A 21514-nucleotide genomic window follows, 5' to 3' on the forward strand; every position below is an offset into this window, starting at 1 on the left:
GCTTCGTCATGTGACCCACCCCCCTGTACCTCACCCGGGGAACTGCGATCCCCCGCGATCCATCCCGAAATGACCTCTGGGAGAGAGATAGGCCTAATGTAACAAGTGCTTTCTCTAGCACAAACGGCCAGCTTGTCCGGCATCATGTACGTGGGAGTATGAGGGCACTGTTTCTGCAGAGAGTCCTGCAGAGACATGTGTCTCCATGGAAAGCCACGTAGGTGAGTGAGAGGACAAAGTGAGAGAGGGGAAGTCAGAGGGCAACTCCCAGGTTAAGACAAAGAGAGGCTTCCTATTCAAGGAGGCAACACCTAACAGGGCTCTTTCTGTAGCAGGAACTCCTTTGCATATTCAGTGACACACCCCTAATGTAGCCAATCCTCCAAGAGCTTACAGTAGCCCCTGTAAGAAGAGCTCTGTAAGCTCTTGGGGGATTGGCTACATTAGGGGTGTGTCACCTAATATGCAAAGGAGTTCCTGCTACAAAAAGAACCCTGCGAGATGTAGTGCCCCCCAGTGTCCAGGCATGCTGTGTCACTCACTCCAACAGAAACAAGTTCCCCTACACCTGACGTGAAAATTGAGTCATTGTCAGGTCGGGGGAATGCAGGTGGTACATGGTAGGAATCTTGATGTATAGTTTGGACCTAAGGGAGTACACATCCCATTTTGTTTTTGAGCCACAACAGAGCTGAATCTTTTCTGGTCCACTCCCAGCTTCAGCAGTCAACCGGTGCCCATGTTTAGCGACACGTCTTATTTCAGGTTTCTAAAAACCACCCTGTTCCATTTTGCACATCGAAAAAGAATGTTTTTGCATCACTTCTACTAATGAGTCTGTGTTTAAACTGTCAGCTTCTCACCATTCATCTTTGCCTTACTGTTTTTTTCAAAACGAGAAGTAAGCGTGCTTTCTCCCCCGCCCCGCCCAACAGCTATTTAAAACACTAGTATTTAACTAACCTTTCAAAAAAGAAAATAATTTCCATTTTCTTGTAAGTCTGACTTCTTCAGATAAGAACTCAAACCATTATTTCATTTACTTGCCTGTTTATGATCAAATGAAGTCTCTGGTGTCGGGTTGTTTGTCTTAAACACGGCGCTCGCAAAAAAGGGCAAATTATTACAAAGTTATTATTATAGGAGAAACAAATGGCTCGAGAGTGGGTGCAGTATCACTCATTTAAATTTTATGGGTTGTCGAAATAAAGATGCAAATTGCCTTATAATTCTCAACCCCACCCCACCCCGTCAGAGTGGGTGATGGATGTGTGCATTGCTCTCGGGAAGTAATCCACTGGCGCCCACGTTGATATCCCAAGAACGCCACCTACCCCTGGTATCGATGGCTCTCCGCTTCTTGCTTTTAAGAGACTGGCAGGAAGGTCCGTGTCATGAGGCTCCCTCTCTCCCTTACTTCCCCTGACAATGCCTCCGAGCTATTAATGAAATTGATGGTCACACCAAGACTTATTATTCAGCGGTCTAAATGAGGTCTTTCTGGAGGCAAATACGAGGAAGGATGAGGAGGCTGGCACAATTAATCGAGAGCTGATGAGGTTATGTGGTGAGTCAGTTTGGACTCTAATCTGGGATAACCAGGTTTGATTCCCCACGCCTCCACGTGCAGTTGCTGGTGTGACCTTGGACAAGCCATAGTTCTGTCAGACCTGTTCTCTCAAGAGCAATTCTCAAAAGAGCTCTCTCAGCCCCACCTACCTCACAAGGGTGTCTGTTGTGGGGAGGGGAAGGGGAAGGAGATTGTAAGCTGCTCTGAGACTCCTTTAGGTAGTGAAGGGCAGGGTATAAATCCAATCTCCTCCTCCTCCCCCTCCTCTTCTTCATCTTCTTCATCTGCTTCTTGTTCTCTGTCTTCTTCTTCTTCGTCTTCTCCTTCTCTGTACGTCTGGCCTCAGCTTCCAATCCTGCTTTGGTTCCACTTCTAGTCTGAAGTGAAGCACAAAGTTATTCCATCAAATGTGTTCTTGCTCTTCATTGTCTGTGGTGCAATGGGGAATCTCTCATCCTGTGTTGGAGTAGTGATTAAGAGTGTTGCATTAAGATCTGGCAGACCCAGGTTCAAATCCCCACTCTGCTGTGGAAGTATGGTTGCCAGGCCCTCCTGGTCACTGATAGACGATGGAGGGGATGGGGTTGCCAGTTCAAGGTTGGGAAACTCCTGGAGATTTGGGAATATAACCTGGGGATGACAGGGACCTTAGTGGGGTACACCCTCCACCCTCCAAAGCATTTTTCACCAGGGGAAGTGATCTCTGTAGTCTGGAGATGAGCTGTAATTCCAGGGGACCCTAGGCCTCACCTGGAGGCTGGCATCCTTACATGGAAGTTTGTTGGGTGACCTTGGGCCTGTCACATGGACTCAGTTTAGCCTACCTGACAGGATTGTTGTGAGGATAAAATGGAGAGGAATGATGGTGTAAGCCACTGTGAGTCCCCACTGGGCTGAAAAGTGAGAATGCATTATATCTGTAGATGTTGCAGTGACTTAGGAAACCCCCCAGAACAAGAGGGGAGGAAGTGTACGTGAGGGGAGAGATATCTGCTTGCTTCACGTCTTCATAGCCAACAGTTTACTCTATAGCATTTCTTTGTGTGCGTTTTAAGGCATGTATCTGTGTGTGCTTGTACACAAATTCAAACTCTGTTTTGAAATTTTACTTCAGGCAAAGTTCAGTCCAGGTCTTATAATTTCTTTGCACTTAATGAAGAATTTCTTCAGCAGCCCCAGACTCCCAAGAAGATAGCCAGTGTAGCAAGGGAACTGGTTCTAGACAGAATTTATGGCTTCTAACGGGAGCAGAAATATTTACAGAGCAAGTCCTCTCCTAGGAATACTTCTTGAAATTGTCCGTAGGATATCAGAGTTCTGAAGTTTAGAGTTCTGCCATTGTTCCTGAAGTTGGTCTTATGCATCAGGAATTCTCCATCAATTGGCCGCTGCTTTTCATTCCTTCAGCTCGCGTTCATTTTTTATTTATTACTTGTACCCCTTTTTTTCTCCCCAGGGGAGACCCAGATCTGGCGACCACATTGTCCTTTTCTCTTCCATTTTATCCTCACAACAACAATCATATGAGGTAGTTTAGGTGGAGAGAGAGTGATGGCCAAGGCAGAATGAGGATTTGAAACTAGTTCTCCCATATGTCCCTCCCCCAGACATTACTGTGGATGTGTGAGATCAGCAGAACACTGCAAATGAGTCATCTTGAGGTCACTGTACGTACAGGTTGTGCAGAGTGTCTATGCACATCAGTAAAACAGCACAAGTCTCCTCACTGTGCTAGCGGGAGAACATGATAACATAAGAAGAGCCCTGCTTGATCAGAGCAGTGGTCCTTCTAGTCCAGCATCCTGTCTCACACAGTGGCCAACCAGTTCCTCTGGAGGTCCAACCACAGGGCATAGAAGTCAAGGTTTTCCCCATGTTTCTATTGGGTATTGTAAATAAGAAGCGGGAAACTGACCAGTTATGAAGGTGCACAGAGAGTTTATATAGTTATAAAGGTGAATATATACAGAGATATTTACAGGCTATTGAACAGCATGTCGTGCCTTAGTCTATGAGAACTGAGTCCCAGCTTACTAAACTGATAGCTATTATGCTAAACCCCAGCCAATCTCTAACAAGATGATGTAATCACTAACTCTAACAAGACCTGAAAGAGTAACACCTGCTAGAAAACACCTGGCTGTAATTACATGATTACTAGCATGACAGCTAGGTCTGACAAACAGATCAAACGGATCTATAGTAACTGCTTGCTACCTCTATCACTCGGACATATATCTCAATAGTTTCCTCCTAGCACTGCAATTCAGAGGTTGACTGCCTCTGAATGTGGAGGTTCCCTTAGTCACCATGGCTGGAAGCCATTGTTAGACCTATCCTCCATGAATCTGTCTAATCCCCTTTTAAAGCTACTTTTTGCCTTTGGCCATCGCTGCATCCTCTGTCAGCGAATTCCACATGCCAGATACAGGAGACAGAAGGATACATGGAGGCAGATGACAGGTATGGAAAAGCATAACCACCAGCATTCATTTTTTTCTGCGACTGCCAGGAAGACTCACCCAATTCAAAGTCACCTCCCTTAAGAAATATCTCTAATTGACAATATTTTTTGCTTCCTAGAAATTCCTCAAAAGTGTATCTCACACAGGAACCTTGAAATTTCACTGGAACAAAATTCGGTGGCAACTAATTCTTTTACCTTCTCGCGTTGTTTCCTACAGCTCGAGGATCAAACTTTCTTTTCTTTCAGCCTCTTTGATATTTTTTGTTCTTTCTTTAACCATTGGACTTGTTGGTTTCCTTTTTCCTTTTTAGAGGACATGGATCAGTCCCCTGCAGTGCGTTCCGAATATCTGGTCTCAGGGATTCGAACTCCTCCCGTCCGAAGGAACAGCAAGCTTGCAACATTGGGCAGGATTTTCAAACCATGGAAATGGAGGAAAAAGAAAAATGAGAAACTAAAGCAGACGTCGGCAGGTAAGTGGGAGTAGACTATTTTGATTTTAAAAATCCCTTTGTAAGAGAATAGAGCTAAATGAGCATGTGAAAAGGGGCCATAGCGGATTGTATTTAGTAAACCACGAAGTATAAGCATGTGTTCTTCAATTTTGTGTTAAGTTTGGGGAAGAGATAGAATGTAGTATAAGTAGCAAAAATCCATCTTCCTGGGAAGCTCAGATTTCATTCTTTAAAAGACAAGGTTCTAGTCTTGTTGATCAAATAGATACGCGTAAAAATGTATGGGAGGTGCTTGATGAAATCTCCGCAGAGGGATGTGCTTCTAAACCAGATTTCTAGCTCAGGAGAAGGACTTCAGTCCTTCCTGCCCCTCCCCATGACTTGAATAAATTATTCAAAACAAGGATAATATGCAAATATATGCAGGTTTTCTCTGTGCAGAATTTTTTTTTTTTTTTAAATTAAGGCCCTGGTCGTGCTAACTCAGGGTAACTTTCCAAACTAATTTTTAACAGGGGAATATCACCGTGTGGTGGGTTTCCCCCGTCATTCTCCCGTGATCCCCTTTTTCCTCTTAGGTCTCTGTGGGGTTTGAGCAACCAGGTGGCATCCGGTTGAAAGCACGAGGCATCGTACACTAGGGGACCAGGCTGTTTAGCAATGTAGGAAGGCAGGTGCTGGTCATTTTGATGCCCATTTGCTAGCAAGTCTGTTCTCGTGACCAGTCCCTTCTCCAAAATGCTCATAAAGAAGACGTTAGGGAATGTCCTGTGTTTTGCAGAGATGCAATCCAAAAGAACCTTTGGTTATCATGATGGAATGCATCTTTCCCCCTCCCTTGAGGTGCAGGCAGCCAAGTACAGGTGAACACCACCCATATCTGGGAGTCAGACATGCATTTTCTAGCTCTCTTCTTATGCTTTCAGCGTGTAAAATCCTTTGGACACCTATATCCCTATGCCAAGAGAAATGTGAGCTGCTATATCTCTGCAAGGAGACCACTGTTGAAGGCAGAGGAGCTGGTCCATCTAGCACTCCACGTTGCTGGCTCTGCCCCATCCCTTGCCGATGATGCGTTGTAGCTGCCATTTAGATATGTTGAGCCCATTTAAAAAGTACTGAAATTGTCCCATATAATGGTAATCTACTTATGCAAAGTGGGAGAGCAGATTGTCAGGAATACCATTTTAGTGCAAAGAAGGGGGGAGGTTTCATTCACGGAGGCAGATCAGACCAGCGGAGTGTAAAGCCTCAGGTGCTTCACCGCTCCACTTCCCGCAGGAAAGAGAGATCACCAGGAGGGCCCCTGCAAAGTCTGGGGGTGTCTAGGTCGATTTCCCACTTCATGCTGGGAGAGATGTCACAAGGTAGCACTAAGAAAATAAAAATATAAGAGAAGCCATGTTGGATCGGTCGATGGCCCATCTAATCCAACACTTTGTGTCACACACTGGCCAAAACTCAGGTGGCATCAGGAGGTCCACCAGTGGGGCCAGAACTCCAGAAGCTCTTCCACTGTTGCCCCCCAAGCACCAAGAATACAGAGCATCACTGCCCCAAAAGATAGATTGATAGATGATAGATAGATAGATAGATAGATATAGATAGGAACATAAGAGAAGCCATGTTGGATCAGACCAATGCCCCTTCTAGTCCAACACTCTGTGTCACACACAGTGGCCAAAACACAGGGGCCATCAGGAGGTCCACCAGCAGGACCAGAACTCTAGAAGCCCTCCCATTGTTGCTCCCCAAGCACCAAGAATACAGAGCATCACTGCCTTGAGAGAGAGAGAGACAGAGAGACAGAGAGACAGAGAGACAGAGAGACAGAGAGACAGAGACAGAGAGAGCTCTTCCTCACGATTGTAGGGCTCAGAGTGGATTACAACATAAATAAGAAGTTTAAAACAATAAAACTATAACTATAAAGTCAGACAATTAACCAGATGGTGTAAAAACTGTTGCACTGTTCCTGGGGAGAGAGGGGAGGGAAAAACAGAGGGTAGTATATAAATAAAACTCCCTGGTCTCACCAATATGCTAGACGATACAGTTCCAATTTACAGGCCCTGCGGAATTGAGCAAAGTCCCACAGGGCCCAGCTCTCACTTAGAAGTGCATTCCATAGAACAGGACCTATCGCCAAGAAGGCCTTAGCTCGAGTCAAGGCCAGGCAAATGAACTTTGTCTCTGGGACCATCAGTGTGTTGTTGCCTAAGGAGGATAATGCTCTTTGGGGGTTATGTCAGGAGAGGTGGTCCTGTAGATATGTTGGTCCCAGACCATAAAGTCTAACACGCTATGTCACAAAGCGGCAAAACCTAGGTGCCATCAGGAGGTCCACCAGCAAGGCCAGATCCTTTCATATATATTTTTTTTACTCTTGCCAGCATTGATGGGGAGGACTGTAACACTGCCCGAATGATTCAAACAGTACCAGATTTGCAGAAGGGGGCATGGGAGGATGTGATGGGTATAGGTCACCAATACTGCCAGACTAGTGTTCTACTACCTACATTGGGCATGGCTGCTGGCCCCTTTCCTATCGCCCTCCGACCTGGCCACGGTAATCCATGCAACAGTCACCTCCAGATTGGACTACTGTAACTCACTGTATGCTGGCCTGCCCTTGAGACTGACCCGGAAGCTCCAACTGGTTCAGATTGCAGTGGCACAAGTCCTAGCTGGAACGCCATGGACAGCACATATACAATCTGTGCTGCGCCAGCTACACTAGCTACTGGTGGAATACCAAGTCAGGTTCAAGGTATTAGTGTTGACTTAAGGCCTTGAGCAGTCAGGGACCCACGTACCTTCGGGACCGCCTCCTTCAATATGACCCCAGAAGAACACTGAGATCAACGGATAACAACTTACTGGTGATCCCCAGCCCTAAGGAGGTCGTAAGAACATAAGAACATAAGAGATGCCAATGTTGGATCAGGCCAAAGGCCCATCCAGTCCAACACTCTGTATCACACAGTGGCTAGAAATACCAGTGCCATCAGGAGGTCCACCAGTGGGGCCAGGACATTAGAAGCCCTCCCACTGTTGACCCCCCCAAGCACCAAGATGACAGAGCATCACTTGCCCCAGAGCCCCTATCTATACCTTGTGGCTAATAGCCACTGATGGACCTCTGCTCCATATGCCTATCTAATTCCCTTGTGAAGCCGTCCATGCTTGCAGCCGCCACCACTTCCTGTGGCAGTGAATTCCAAGTGTTAATCACTCTTTGGGTGAAGAAGTACTTCCTATTATCCGTTCTAAGCCGACCGCTCAGCAATTTCATGGAGGTCCAGCTGTCCTCGACTAGGATCAGGGCCTTTTCGGTCCTGGCCCCAACCTGGTGGAACTCTCTGCCGAACAGCATAAGGGCCCTGCGGGATCTTATACGATTCCACAGGGCCTGTAAGGCGAAGATGTTCCATCAGGCTTTTGGTTGAGGATAGCAACGTTTAGGACTGGCACCCTTCTTTACTTCTGTGGCCCCCCACGTCCCCTGCCCTGCCCTGCTGTGCAGAGGGCACTGCAACCAGCAAAGGGGGTTGATGGCCATCTGATGTGGTTGTTGTATTAATGTATTATGATAATTTTATTAGGCTGATTATAGTTTAACTGTTTGATTTGTTTGAGGTTGTAAATCGCCCAGAGCCCGTTCACGGGGCTGGGCGATCCACAGATTTAATACATAATTATAGTAAGGCAATAATAATAATAATAACCGCTATCCAACCCAATGCCCCTGAGTCCATAACAGGTTGCAAAAGAGCTTCCTGTACAGTCCATTTCAGACCTAGGGCTGCCAAGTGGGGGTGGGGGGCGGGGAAACCCCCGCTTTGGAGGCCCGATTTCCGCCGTGGCGGAATCGGGCCCCGGGAAGAACTCCGCTCCCCGAAGCTGCATCACCAGAGGTGACGCAGCCACATTGCTCACGTTGGGGGCGTTGCCCAGATCGTCGGGGGGGGGAAACCCCGACGATCTGGGCCACGCCCCCAACGTGCTCTACGTCGTGTGTCACTTCCTGTGACATTCTGGGGGCGCGGGGGCGCTTTGCGTGTGCGCGCATCCACGGGCAGCTCCCGGACCGAGGCAACGCTCCCCCACCGGTGAGTAAAAAAGACTTCGCAACCCTATTCAGACCTGATAGGACAAGGGTACTTGCAGTGGCCTAAGAAGGGCAGAAAGGGACATGAAAATGAAAGTCATCACTCCACTCCGTGCTTCCAGGCAGGTGTGTGCGCATGTGCACCCCTGAGAGCAGCTTACTTGGGAAGGGGGGCATGAAGGGCATCTTGCCCAGGTGCCCCCCTGAATCTGGAGCTGGCCTTGGTAATGTTACCAACCCTGGACAATCAGCCCCCACCTTAAGTAAAGGGATTTGTGTAATTTGAATGCATACCTAATCCATAGACTCGGCGAATTCTTTGTAACAATGGAGACTTGCCGTGTGGAACCAGAGAGTTGCCCCAGAATACAGAGGTTTCCAAGGTCTAATCACACGCTGTCTAAAATCCCAAGGAGGGGGACTCTGGGCTCCCATGGAGCTCCATGAATGCCTTCCCTGCTTGTTTCCCCTTTTCACAAAATAGACATCGGGTTTTCTTCCCGGTTACAGCTTGTCCCCTACCCCTAACAATACCCGGAGTTTAGAAATCCTTGCAAGCAGCATGGGATTAATCAGGTGTTTATGACGTGGCTTCTTGATCAGCTATGAACTGAACTGAGATTTCCCACCTCCAGTTTGTTCCTTCTTGACCTTCTCCAAGCAAGACTTGTTGCTCCCTCAAGTCTTTTACCATTTCTTTTTGGCTTTGTTTTGGAATTAGGGAGGTCATTCTGACATTGTGGGGAAAGGCAAGAGGGAGCCACTTTGGCCTGTTTCTTTTAATCAAACACTAATAGTGTTTGGGGTTTTTTTCTTTCTTTCAATTCTTCTTGGAAAGAAAAGCATTTGTTCTGCTAAGGAAATGCCCAGGGGCCCTAAACCCAGCACTGCAAAATAAGAATTGTCTTACCAGGGGAGTGCAAAGCTTCATCAAGCCCAGTACGCGGTTTCCAACAACCGAGCCAGTTGATTTCAGAGACTCACAAGGAGGCCATTAAAGTCTAAGTCATCTCCTGTTTAACTGCCAGCATTATGCCAGACTGCTCTTGAACTTGGAGGCTCCATTGCAATTCTAAGTAGGAATCCAGAACAGAATCCAGAACGTATGCTCTTAACTCCCTAAGCAGCAGAAGAACATCAGAAGAGTCTGGCTGGATCAGACCAGTGGTCCATCTAGTCCAGCATTCTGGCTCCCACACTGGCCAACCAGTCCCTCTGGAGGGCCAACAACAGGGTATAGAGGACGAAGTCTTTCCCTCATGTTGCCTCCTGAACATGGAGGTTCCCTTTAGTCACCCTGGCATAAAAACATAAGAGGACTTGACTCCCTGTTTTGCAGGCATTGCCAGGGCTGAGGGCTTGTGGGGGATGTTTTCCCAGCAGATTTCCTGCTGTAGGAGAGAGGCTGGGGACACTTCTGGGAACCATTCCCTGTCTGCAGAGCAAAGCCACACCTCCCTACTTGGGAGACATTGCAACAATGAGAGCAGCATGAGACATTCTTCTGCGTCTCTTCTGTAGCAGGTGAAGTGAAGCACCAGAGTTCAGCACAACGGATCCCAGCCTGGTGTAGCGGCTAAGTGCGCGGACTCTAATCTGGGAGAACCAGGTTTGATTCCCCACTCCTCCACTTGCAGCTGCTGGATGACCTTGGGCGAGCCATAGTTCTGTCAGAGCTGTTCTCTCAAGGACAGTTCTGTCAGAGCTCTCTCAGCCCCACCGACCTCACAGGGTGTCTGTTGTGGGGAGAGGAAGGGAAAGGAGTCCGTAAGCCACTCTGAGACTCCGGGTGAAGGGCAGGGTATAAATCCAATCTCCTCATCATCTTTTTCCTGAGAAGTGTCAGGGAGCTCACATTTTGTTCCCTCTTTCTTGCTTTAGTGGTTGCAGGGAACCAGGGGTGGATTGGCCACTAAGGCCACCAGGAAAACTCCCAGTGGACTGGTGATGGCCACAGGCGTAAAGAGCTTGAGAAGGGGGGTTAGATAGATTCATGGAAGATAAGTCTATCAATGGCTACTAGCCAAGGTGACTGAGGGGAACATCCACATTCAGAGGCACAAAGTCTCTGAATCCCAGAGCCAGGAGGCAGCATCAGGGAAGGCCTCAGCCTCTGTGCCCTGCTGTTGGTCCTGCAGAGGAACTGGTTGGCCACTGTGTGAGACAGGATGCTGGGCTAGATGGACCACTGTTCTGATCCAGCAGGGCGCTTCTGATGTTCTTATGGCCTCGACGTCTCCTTGCCAGTTTGGTGTAGTGGTTCAAAGGGGTGGACTCTAATCTGGAGAACCAGGTTTGATTTCCCCAGTCCTCCACCTGAAGCCAGCTGGGTGACCTTGGGCCAGTCACAGCTCTTTCAGAGCGCTCTCAGCCCCACCTATCTCACAGAATGTCCGTTGTGGGAAGAGGAAGGGAAGACATTTTAAGTCCGCCACCTCCTTCCTAGGGCCATCCCAGTTTCAAGCAAGGGGTGGCTCTCACCCCATGCAGGGCAGGCAGGGCAGCATCCTCTGATGCCACAAGCCAGTGGCCTGAGCCTCATGCCAGGTGGCAAAGGGGGGCATGCAGCCCAGCCTGAGAACCGGGAAATGAGGCCCATGGCTGAGCCCCACGCAGCAAAGAAGACCCCCAACCAAGCTGCACAGAGCTAGCAGGGGAGGCTCTACCTCACCCCTCCTTCAGGGGGCTGGGGCCAGGCTGGAACCAGCGCCTGGCCAGTCCTGGACCATTTGTTCCTCCCAGTCTGAACCTGCAGGGAAGTCACGTCCTCTCTCCCTCTCAATTCACATCAACAGTATCTCCTGACTGCACGATCAAACCATGTATGTGCAATACTTGTCTTCCTGGTTTTTGGATTCCCTCCCCCTTCCCGTTGGGAGACCAATGGAAAAGGTCATGTTCTTCTACACATCTGGGGTTCCCCCCCAAAAAAAAAACCCACACAAAACCATGAGGGATCTTCCCTCCAGTTTACTCTGCTTTTGTTATCCACATGAGAACATAAGAACATAAGAGACGCCAAAGTTGGATCAGGCCAAAGGCCCATCTAGTCCAACACTCTGTCACACAGTGGCCAAAAATACCAGGTGCCATCAGGAGGTCCACCAGTGGGGCCAAGACATTAGAAGCCCTCCCACTGTTGACCCCCCCCAAGCACCAAGAAGACAGAGCATCACCTTTGATTCCTCCCCTCTCCCTCCACTTCTCTCAGTGTCTCCCCCCCCACTCTCTTTCTTCCTTATCTGAAGAAGTGAAGAAGTGACTCATGAAAGCTCATTTGTTGTTGTTCAGTCGCACAGTCGAGTCCGACTCTTCCCTCATTCCCTGCCACAAATTTTGTTTGTCTTTAAGGTGCTCCTGGACTCTCGCTTTTTTCTACTGCTTCAGACAGACTAAGAGGGCGACCCATCTTCATCTTTCTCCCCTATGTCTATCCTCACTCCTTTTCTCTTTCTGCCTCGCCCACCCCATCACATAAGAACGTCAGAAGAGCCCTGGTGGGTCAGCCCAGCAATCCATGTAGTCCAGCATCCTGCCTCACACAGTGGACTCAGCCTGATCCTCTGGACAGCCAGCAACAGGACATAGAGGCCATGGCCTTCATAAGAACATAAGAAGAGCCCTGCTGGGTCAGACCAGTGGTCCATCGAGCAGCATCCTGTCTCATGCAGTGGCCAACCAGTTCCCCTGGAGGGCCAAGAACAGGGCATGGAGGCCAAGGCCTTCCCCTGATGTTACCTCCTGGCTCTGGTAATCAGAGGCTTAGTGCCTCTGAACATGGAGGTTCCCTTTAGTCTCCAAGGCCAGTAGCCATTGACAGACGTCTCCTCCAGGAATCTATCTAATCCCCTTTTAAAGCTGTTTGTCACTCTCTTTATCTCACCTTCTGCCCTGTTCTGCATTACTGGCTTGCCCGGTCGTCTAGACTCTTAGCCGCTGTGGGGGGAGTGGAGTGGCTCGCATCCCCTCCCCAAGCAACTTCGCTGCCTTGGCAGCATTATCAGGAATGTGCTCAGCGCCCCCCCCCCCCCCCCCACCCCCTCCAGCTTTCCCCCCTTTGCCACCTGGGTGGCTCACCTGACCGCTGAGCCTTTTCACTGCCATGGTGGTTGCGGCTCACCTCCCCCCCCGGCCAGCTTTGCTACCTCAGCAGGCACAAGTTCTTTCAGAGCTGTTCTCTCAGGAGCAGTCCTCGAAAGAGCTCTCTCAGCCCCACCTACCTCACAGGGTATCTGTTGTGGGGAGGGGAAGGGAAAGGAGATTGTAAGCCACTCTGAGACTCCTTTGGGTAGTGAAGGGTGGGGTATGAATCCTATCTCCCCCTCCTCTTTTTCTCCTCCTCCTCACTGCATGGGTGGCTTGCCTGGCCTCTCACCACCATGGTGCCAGTGGCCCACTTGCTCCCCGTCATCTTGGCTGTCTTGGTGGTCTGTTCACCTGGTCTCTTGGCCTCCGTGGCTGGCCTTGGTGCTTCACAACTGAGGTGGCATCTTTTTGCTTGTCCAGTGGTGGTGGATGGCTCAAGCCCCCATCAGCCTTGGCGGCGGCAGCCCCTCACTTTCTGCCCCCCACGTCTCTTTGTTGCCTTGGACACTCACCTGGCTTCCAGCCCTGGGTCTGTACTGCCTCAATGGCAGGGCTAACTCCTTCCCCACCCAGCTGCAGCTTGGCCACCTCAGCGACCTGTTGGTTTGGGATAGAATTAAACCCCCAATGTATTTTTTTTTACATTTTCAAATTTTTCCGCAAACCTGGGGAGAGCCCCAAGTTTGCTGAAAGATCTGTTGAACCTCCATCTGGCCCTGATCTGCAGATATAGCTCTCCACAGATGGAGGCCTTGGGTGGCTGTTTGAATATAAGATGATGAAAATTCTTTGTCCATGAATTTCACTAATCCTTTTAAGAAGCCATCCCAAATAAAGTTAACAAGGGGCGGGACCCACAATACTCGCGGGAGGGGGGGGAGGGAGCTCCACACCTATGAGGAAGAGGAGGAAGCAGCAGGAGGAGGTAAGTTCCCCTCCATCCTGCCGGTTCCCCTCCGTCTCCTCCACCCCCCTCCACCCCCCATCTCGATCTCCCTCGGCGGCTTACAGCCGCCCGGGCCTTGCTGCCTGGCTCTGAAGCAGCGGCGGTGGCGAGACTGGGTGCAGAGCATTCCCTGCGCATGTGCAGGGGACGCTCTGTCACTTTGGGGGGATTTAAGTATCCCCCCGATATTTTTTTACAGGTTTCAGATTTTTGTGCACACCTGGGGACTGCTCCAAGTGTGCACAAACATCTCCCTCCCCCCCAGGGGCCACCGATGTGCGGAAATAAGTATCCGCACGCAGGGGGCGACTTCGGTATTAGATATGTAGATGAAGAAGAATTAGAATTAGAGGAGGAGGAGGAGGAGATTGCATTTATACCCAACCCTCCACTCAGAGCCTCAGAGCGGCTTACAATCTCCTTTCCCTTCCCCTCCCCACAACAGACACCCTGTGAGGTAGGTGGGGCTGAGAGAGCTCTATCAAGAACTGCCCTTGAGAGAACAGCTCTGACAGAACTATAGTTTGCCCAAGGCCATTCAGCAGCTGTGAGTGGAGGAGTGAGGAATCAAACTTGGTTCTCCCAGATGAGAGTCTGTGCACTTAACCACGACGCCAAACTGGCTTAGTTCCAGGGTACCCTGCACCACCCACCCCCACCCCATCTCCAGCTCTTTGGTAGCAGAGATGCCTTGAAAATCACAGGCAGAAAAACTGGAGATTACCTCTCAAAACTCTGAGGAACCTACAAGATGTGTCAACTCCATTTCACTCATTCCTGGTAGGATGGCTGAGACAGAACTCCAGCAGTGGGGTGGGGGGTGAACTGGCCGCAAGCGATTTTTTTCCCCCATGCAGAAGGCAAAACTTCCACAAACAGCCATCCCTTTTCCAATACAGGCTGGCAATTCCTGTGTTCCATGGATCGCCTAAGAAGTCCTGGTGATAAATGTTCTCCGTTCCCTGGTAATAAAGAATAGATAGCAGCTGGCCTCCAAGCCAACCCATGTCTTTTTTGTTTGGGTTTTGGAGGAGGGACTAATGGCAAATATTTGAGTCCCTGTTCAGTCCTTGCCAACGGATGGGCGGAGAGATGGGGGTTATATTTGATGGCAGAAGCATGTTGTTTGTAATGGCGGCACGGTCCTATAGGCAGTGTGGTATAGTGGATCAAGTGCTGGATTTGCACTGGTGAGGCCTGAGTTCAAATCCCTGCTGCTCCTTGGAGCTCACTGGCTGGGTGCCACCTGTCAACTTAACCTAGCGGGTTAAAAATGGGTTAACCCGATGTATGCAGCCCTGAGCATGACAGATAAGTCATATAGCTTGACCAACGGGAAGGGAGGGGGACGTCTCGCCACCCTGAACCCCTCATCTCTTATACCTCACCTGCTGTGCTGTATTCCAAGTTGGCCCTCATGCACCCATCTGCGTTTGCCATTGGCCTTCTTGCGGTGTTCATTTCCATGCGCTGTCAGCCTCTGATGTTCCATGTTGATCATGCTCAAATCCCCCCCCCCGTTTTTGCAGCATTAGAGAAGAAGACAGCTGCCAGGCAAGGTCGGGACGAGCTAATTAAGAAAGGCCTCCTGGAGATGATGGAACAAGGCAAGTGGATGACCATCTTCGTGTTTTATTCCCCCAGTCCTTTCCGGAAGAACCCGGAAGCCATTCCGAACAAGCAAACAGCATGGAGCCAGTTCAGGGAGGTAGCGGAGGACCCTGTTCAGTCCTTCCTTTTCCTTCAGTGGCTGGACTCTGATAAGGCATGGATTTAGATCCAGTGGGACCCATCGCAGCACTGGAAAAGGACAGAAGGAGCCCTCCCTTTCAACCACATGTTGGATGCCCCCCCTTTTTCGTCCAACTCATTTGTAATTCTCTTTAAGAACATAAGAGATGCCAATGTTGGCTCAGGCCAAAGGCCCATCCAGTCCAACACTCTGTATCACACAGTGGCCAGAAATACCAGGTGCCATCAGGAGGTCCACCAGTGGGGCCAGGACATTAGAAGCCCTCCCACTGTTGGCCCCCCCAAGCACCAAGAAGACAGAGCATCACTTGCCCCAGAGCCCCTATCTATACCTTGTGGCTAATAGCCACTGATGGACCTCTGCTCCATATGCTTATCTAATTCCCTCTTGAAGCCGTCCATGCTTGTAGCTGCCACCACCTCCTGTGGCAGTGAATTCCATGTGTAAATCACTCTTTGGGTGAAGAAGTACTTCCTTTTATCCATTCTAACCCGACCGCTCAGCAATTTCATGGAGTGCCCACGAGTTCTTGCATTGTGAGAAAGGGAGAAAAGTACCTCTTTCTCTACCTGCTCTTTCCCATGCATAATCTTATAAACCTCTTATAAACCTTTCCTTTGTGTACACAAAATACATCTCACTAGGCTTGCAAAAATGGCTGCTCTGGATGGTGGGTTCCATGGCATTGCACTAGGGTTGCCAGCCTCCAGGTGGAAAATACAAAAACTGAGGGTCACAGTGTTAGGAAGAGATGCAAAAGTATATAGCGCCATGTATAATAGATGTGTGTTCAGGGTAAATCGATTTTGTGCTTTTTCTTTTTTTCTTTCTTTTTCTCCTTTTCTATACTGTTATATAAGTATTGGTATCAGCTACTATCAAAAACAGGTTTCACCCAAACAAAACATCAAAGTGCAGGTTTACATTCTGTTCAAATGTTCAGGAAGCACCTTGTCAGTATCACAATCACTAGTCCCACGGGACTCTAGTAATTTAGCTGTTTCGAATACAGTCTTTTTCAAGGACTGTGGTGTATATAAAGGACATAAGGCACAATAATTTCTCTTTGTGAGCACAAAAACTCTTACGATAGCAGCATATTTTCTAGGGTTCCATCGGCACCCTTGCGGCAGGCATAATAACCTATCTAGGATAGCATATCTCTCAAGTTCAAAATTGATTTACCTTGAACGTACATCAAATATACAAAGTGCTATATACTTTTGTAGTATTACAGCTGATCTCCTATCAATAGAGATCAAGGGTTACCAGGTCCAACCTCGTCACGTCGCTGATGTTGGGGGGGGTGACACTCTAGTTTTTAGGCAAAACTCTTACAGCTGATCTCCTATCAATAGAGATCAAGGGTTACCAGGTCCAACCTCGTCACGTCGCTGATGTTGGGGGGGGGTGACTCTCTAGTTTTTAGGCAAAACTCTATGGTTTGTAGGTGATTTTACCATAGAGTTTTGCCCAAAAAACTACAGTGTCGCTGCACGACATCAGCAACGTGAGGACATCACTTTCAGGTGACATCATCACACCACCTTTCAGGCCATTCGGGGCAGGGATTTCCCCCTGCCAGTCAGCTGGTCAGCAGTGCGAAAGCACCCCACAAAAGTGGGGGTTCCCCCGACTGGCAACCCTATGGAGAGCAGTTCCCCTGGAGAAAATGGCTTCTTTGGAGGGTGTACTCTATAGCATTATACCACACAGAGATCCCTATGCTCCCCAAACCCCACCCTCCCTAGGCTCCACCCCCAAAACCTCCAGGAATTTCCCAACCTGGAGTTAGCACCCTTTACATGCCATGCTTACAGGTTCAGGCATTGCCTTTCTGCCCTGTTAACTCATGCCAACATGTGTGTGTGTGTGGGGGTGTTTCATAGCCATTCTGCTTCTCTACTTTGCATGTTGCCGGCATTTTAATTTACACCACAGCTGCCAAAAAGCATACAACCCACCTGCTCTGCAGCCTTTCTAAATGAGTCAAGAATAGGCAGCAGTGTAGTGTTCTGTCCTCTGTCCAGTCTGGTGTAGTGGTTAAGAGCGGTGAACTCTAATCTGGGAGAACTGGGTTTGATTCCCTACTCCTCCACTTGCAGCCAGCTAGGTGAACTTCAGTCAGTTACAAGTTCTTTCAGAGCTGTTCTCTCAGGAGCATTTTCTGTCAGAGCTTTCTCAGCCCCAACTACCTCACAGGGTGTCTGTTGTGGGGAGGGCAAGGGAAAGGAGATTGTAAGATGCTCTGAAACTTCTTCAGGTAGTGAAGGGTGGGGTATAAATCCAATCTCTTCTCTTCTTCTTCTTCTCAAAGAGGAATGCTAACCTAAGCATGGCACAAATTCCCAAGGTGGCTGAAACTTAACTTTAGAACTTCCTTAGCCTTTTGGTTGATCCGGTTCTTGCTCAACAGTTGAAAAAGCTGGCTGGGGAGGCTTTGGTATGTTTCCCATTTATGATAAGAACATAAGAGAAGCCAATGTTGGATCAGGCCAATGGCCCATCCAGTCCAACACTCTGTCACACAGTGACCAAAAATACCAGGTGCCATCAGGATGTCCAGCAGTGGGGCCAGGACACTAAACATTCTCCCACTGTCCCCCCCCCAAGTACCAAGAATACAGAGCATCACTTGCCCCAGACTGAGAATTCCTATCTATACCTTGTGGCTAATGGCCACTGATGGACCTCTACTCCATATGTTTAATTCTTCAACCTGTACATGCTTGTAGCCGCCGCCATCTCCTGTGGCAGTGGATTCCTTGATCATGGGTATTTTCCGTCCAGTGGTTCTTCCTTCTGGCTCCTTCCCATTGTTGTCATTTGCACAGCTGCATAGGCCTTCTAGAACTCCATCTGGCATGTAGAGCTTAGAAGATGCAAACAGCAAATTTATGCATGGGTCAGCATACTGTTAGCCGAATTGCTTTATCTACAGCAATTGGCAAATTTTAAACTGGGTGCTTGCCAACTATACCAAGGTCCTGTTCCCACCAAGGGTTACCAGAGAAGGAGTCGAGGCTGGTGTTGTTAAAAATAACTGTCTTTTACTTAAAGAATATAAATCACATACAAACAATACTGATGTGTTCACACATTCAATCAAGCTCCTTAGAACTACAGTATTAAAATAAGCATGTTTGCATTAGCAGGTGGGGATGATGATGGGTGATACTTATCTGTCTTCGCAGCGTTGGTTGTTCCAATGAAGAATAGAGGGGAAGAAATGGAAAACTAAAGGGATCCACACTACCAGAGCTTAGCAGGACTGTGTGAGGGTCTCTTGACTGCAGACCAAGAGATCAAAGTAGAGGCAAGGGTTTGGGGATAGCAAGCTGGACAAAAGGAGAGTATAAAGCAGACAGGGGTTGTTGCGAGGGAGATGCTAGTTGATCAAGTAGGAGAGAGAGAGACCATGTGACTGGTTCTCTTCTTTTATCGGGGTCCCAGGAGGTGGGTGTTGACGATACCAACCTCCTGGCCCACCTCCCTGTTAGTCCGTCCCAAAAACAATCCTATTGGTTACCTATAGGAGTGGGAGGTTGCCTATAAGGAGTGGTCAATATTGAAATCTAAAACCTTACTCAAGGAAGACATCTGGGCAGGTGTGAAACCTTGGCGTCAGGATGTTTAATTGAAGTGCTGATCAAGGCTGGCCATCCTATTGTAAACCAAATGTCCATTTGGCAGGAAATACCAATGTAGAACAAAGCAACTAGATCTGCAATGGGGGCTGTCTCTTCTCAAAGCTGTTGTTTCTTACTGCTCACAATAATGGAGGTGTGTGCTCCTTCACCAGGCTGTCAACTGTGTAACTGAAACCTCATTCACATGTAATGCTTGTGTAGGCACCTTCTATGTGTTGCATCACAACAGGTGACTTGAAATGTACAGTTCTCTGAGCCCGTGTGTGTGTGTGTGCACAGTGCATTGTGTGTGTAGCAGCAAATATAGTTCATAGAGCAAAATATCAAGTTCATTCTCTAACAATACAGCATTTTGTGTTTTTTTACAAAGCCTGAATTTTGTGCTCAGCAAGGTGACTTTACAAGGAGCGGGCCCAGATCCTGAGCACCAACCTCTAGTTTGGTGTAGTTGGTTAGGAGTGCAAGCTGTAATCTGGGAGAACCGGGTTTGATTCCTCATTCCTCCACATGCAGCTGTGTCCTCAAAAGAGCTCTCTCAGCCCCTCATGAATTTCATTGAGTGCCCACGAGTTCTTGTATTGTGAGAAAGAGGGGAAAGTACTTTTTTCTCTACCTGCTCCATCCCATGCATAATTTTGTAAACCTCTATCACCCCTCCGTCCTCATTTCTCCAAGCTAAAGAGCCCCAAACGCTTTAACCTTTCTCAGGGCTTTTTTTGTAGAAAAAGCCCAGCAGGAACTCATTAGCATAACAGGCCACACCCAACAGCAGAAACTCATTAGCATAGTAGGCCACACCCTGACAGCACAGCACATTAGCATATTAGGCCACACCCCCATGTCACCAGAAGTGTTGTCATCCAGCCACACCCACCTTTTGCTTCTTATTCTGTTTACCTTGTTTGTAGTCAAAACCCAGGGCTGTTTTTGTAGCAGGAACCCTTTGCATGTTAGACCACACACCCCGAATGTAGCCAATCCTAATGAGTTTCTGCTGTTAGGTGTGCCCTATTATGCTAATGAGTTCCTGCTGGGCGTGGCCAACTTGGGAGCCATGGATCCACAAGGGTTAAGCTGACACTAAATATTATGAAAATACAAAATTTATTCAGGTGTACACATTTTAAAACTTAGATTCATTAAAACTTAGATTCATTAAAAGCCTTTTGGGACCCCCCCCCCCGTTCACTGCAGTGGCACTCCGCCTGCACTGCCCTCACAAGAACATCATCAGGACCAAACTTTGGAACGGGAACCAAAATAACCCATTTTATTTTCCAGGGTTTTTTGTGTGGAAAATAATTTGTTTTTGCCGAGCCCGTTCCAAATCCAGATGATTTTTGGAAGGGGGACATTAACTAATGTGCGAACGATGGGCCATGTTGAACTACTCCTGCTTCTCCTCTTCTCTTCGAGAGACACAGAAGGAAGGAGAATAGCAAGCGCTGAGGCTTTGTTTCTCTCTTGTCTAACTTCTGGTTATATGACACCAATAAAAGCATCAAGCGAATTTACAATGCAACAAAGTCATCTAGTCAGAGGAGTGTGAATAATGGGTAGCCGGGAGCAATGTGGTCTGATCCATGTTATTCCTTCCTAAAACAATGGATGCCTTGGGTCCTAGGGGTTTTACTTTACAGTTTAGTAACATACGCCATTTATTAACCTCTGTTTAAAATTCACCCAACAATGTCTTTCTAAATGACTGCTCCTAAGCCTGTTCTGATTAAGGCGAGGTATGCAGCCGTCACATCCTAATCTTTTCCAATTAGATCATATTTTAACGCAATAATTTGCGCTTGTCAGATCGGCCATATTACACAAAGCAGAGTGCATTAAATCTCAGCTATCCCGCCCCCGGGTTCCCCCGTCACGCCTCCATGACTTCACAGTTAGCCAAAGTGGAGCATCGGAGAGTTCCAGCTGTCTGTCTCTGATTGGAAGCCACTTTCTGACAGGCATAGTTCAAATTTCACCACCTATTTTTGACTCAGTATCGTATTCTGAGAACACTTTCCTGAGAGTTGTTTTCGGTCACCCCAGAATTAAATCAGGAGAGTTTTCGACTAAACATTAGGAAGAACTTCTTGGCAGTCAAAGCGGTTCCTCCTTGGAACAGGCTTCCTTGGGAGAGGTGGTGGGCTCTCCTTCTTTGGAGGTTTTTGAACAGAGGCTGGATGGCCATCTGACAGCAATGCTGATTCTGTGAACTTAGGCAGGTCATGAGAGGGAGGGTAGGAAGGGTTGCATCCGTGCTTAGTTTTTGTGGCCCTTTCTTACATGTCCAGGGAAATGCTGATCACCACTTTGGGGTCAGGAAGCCATTTTTCTCCAGGCCAGTTTGGCTGAGGATCCTGGAGGGTTTTTTTTTTTGTCATCATCTGGGCATGGAACAGCGGTCATTGGGTCTCTCTGTGTGTGTGGATTTGTGATTTTCCTGCATTGTGTAGGGAGTTGGACTAGATGACCCTGGAGG

The 21514-nt window shown here is 48.4% G+C and overlaps 1 protein-coding gene across 1 annotated transcript in view; it reads left to right on the forward strand.

Annotated features, from left to right (window-relative positions):
* Window positions 1-4353: 4353 nt before the first annotated feature.
* LOC107106368 (phosphatase and actin regulator 3-like) overlaps window positions 4354-21514 on the forward strand; it is a gene marked incomplete at its 3' end in the record, with an annotated part of 51100 nt that continues 33939 nt past the window's right edge. Inside the window, exons 1-2 of the mRNA XM_015406505.1 lie at window positions 4354-4510; window positions 15165-15242. Coding sequence (XP_015261991.1) covers window positions 4354-4510; window positions 15165-15242 — 235 coding nt within the window. The remainder of the gene's footprint in view (window positions 4511-15164; window positions 15243-21514) is intronic.

The sequence above is a fragment of the Gekko japonicus genome, unplaced genomic scaffold (assembly GCF_001447785.1).
Source record: "Gekko japonicus isolate JY-2015 unplaced genomic scaffold, Gekko_japonicus_V1.1 scaffold5143, whole genome shotgun sequence".
In the NCBI taxonomy this organism is placed as follows: domain Eukaryota; kingdom Metazoa; phylum Chordata; class Lepidosauria; order Squamata; family Gekkonidae; genus Gekko; species Gekko japonicus.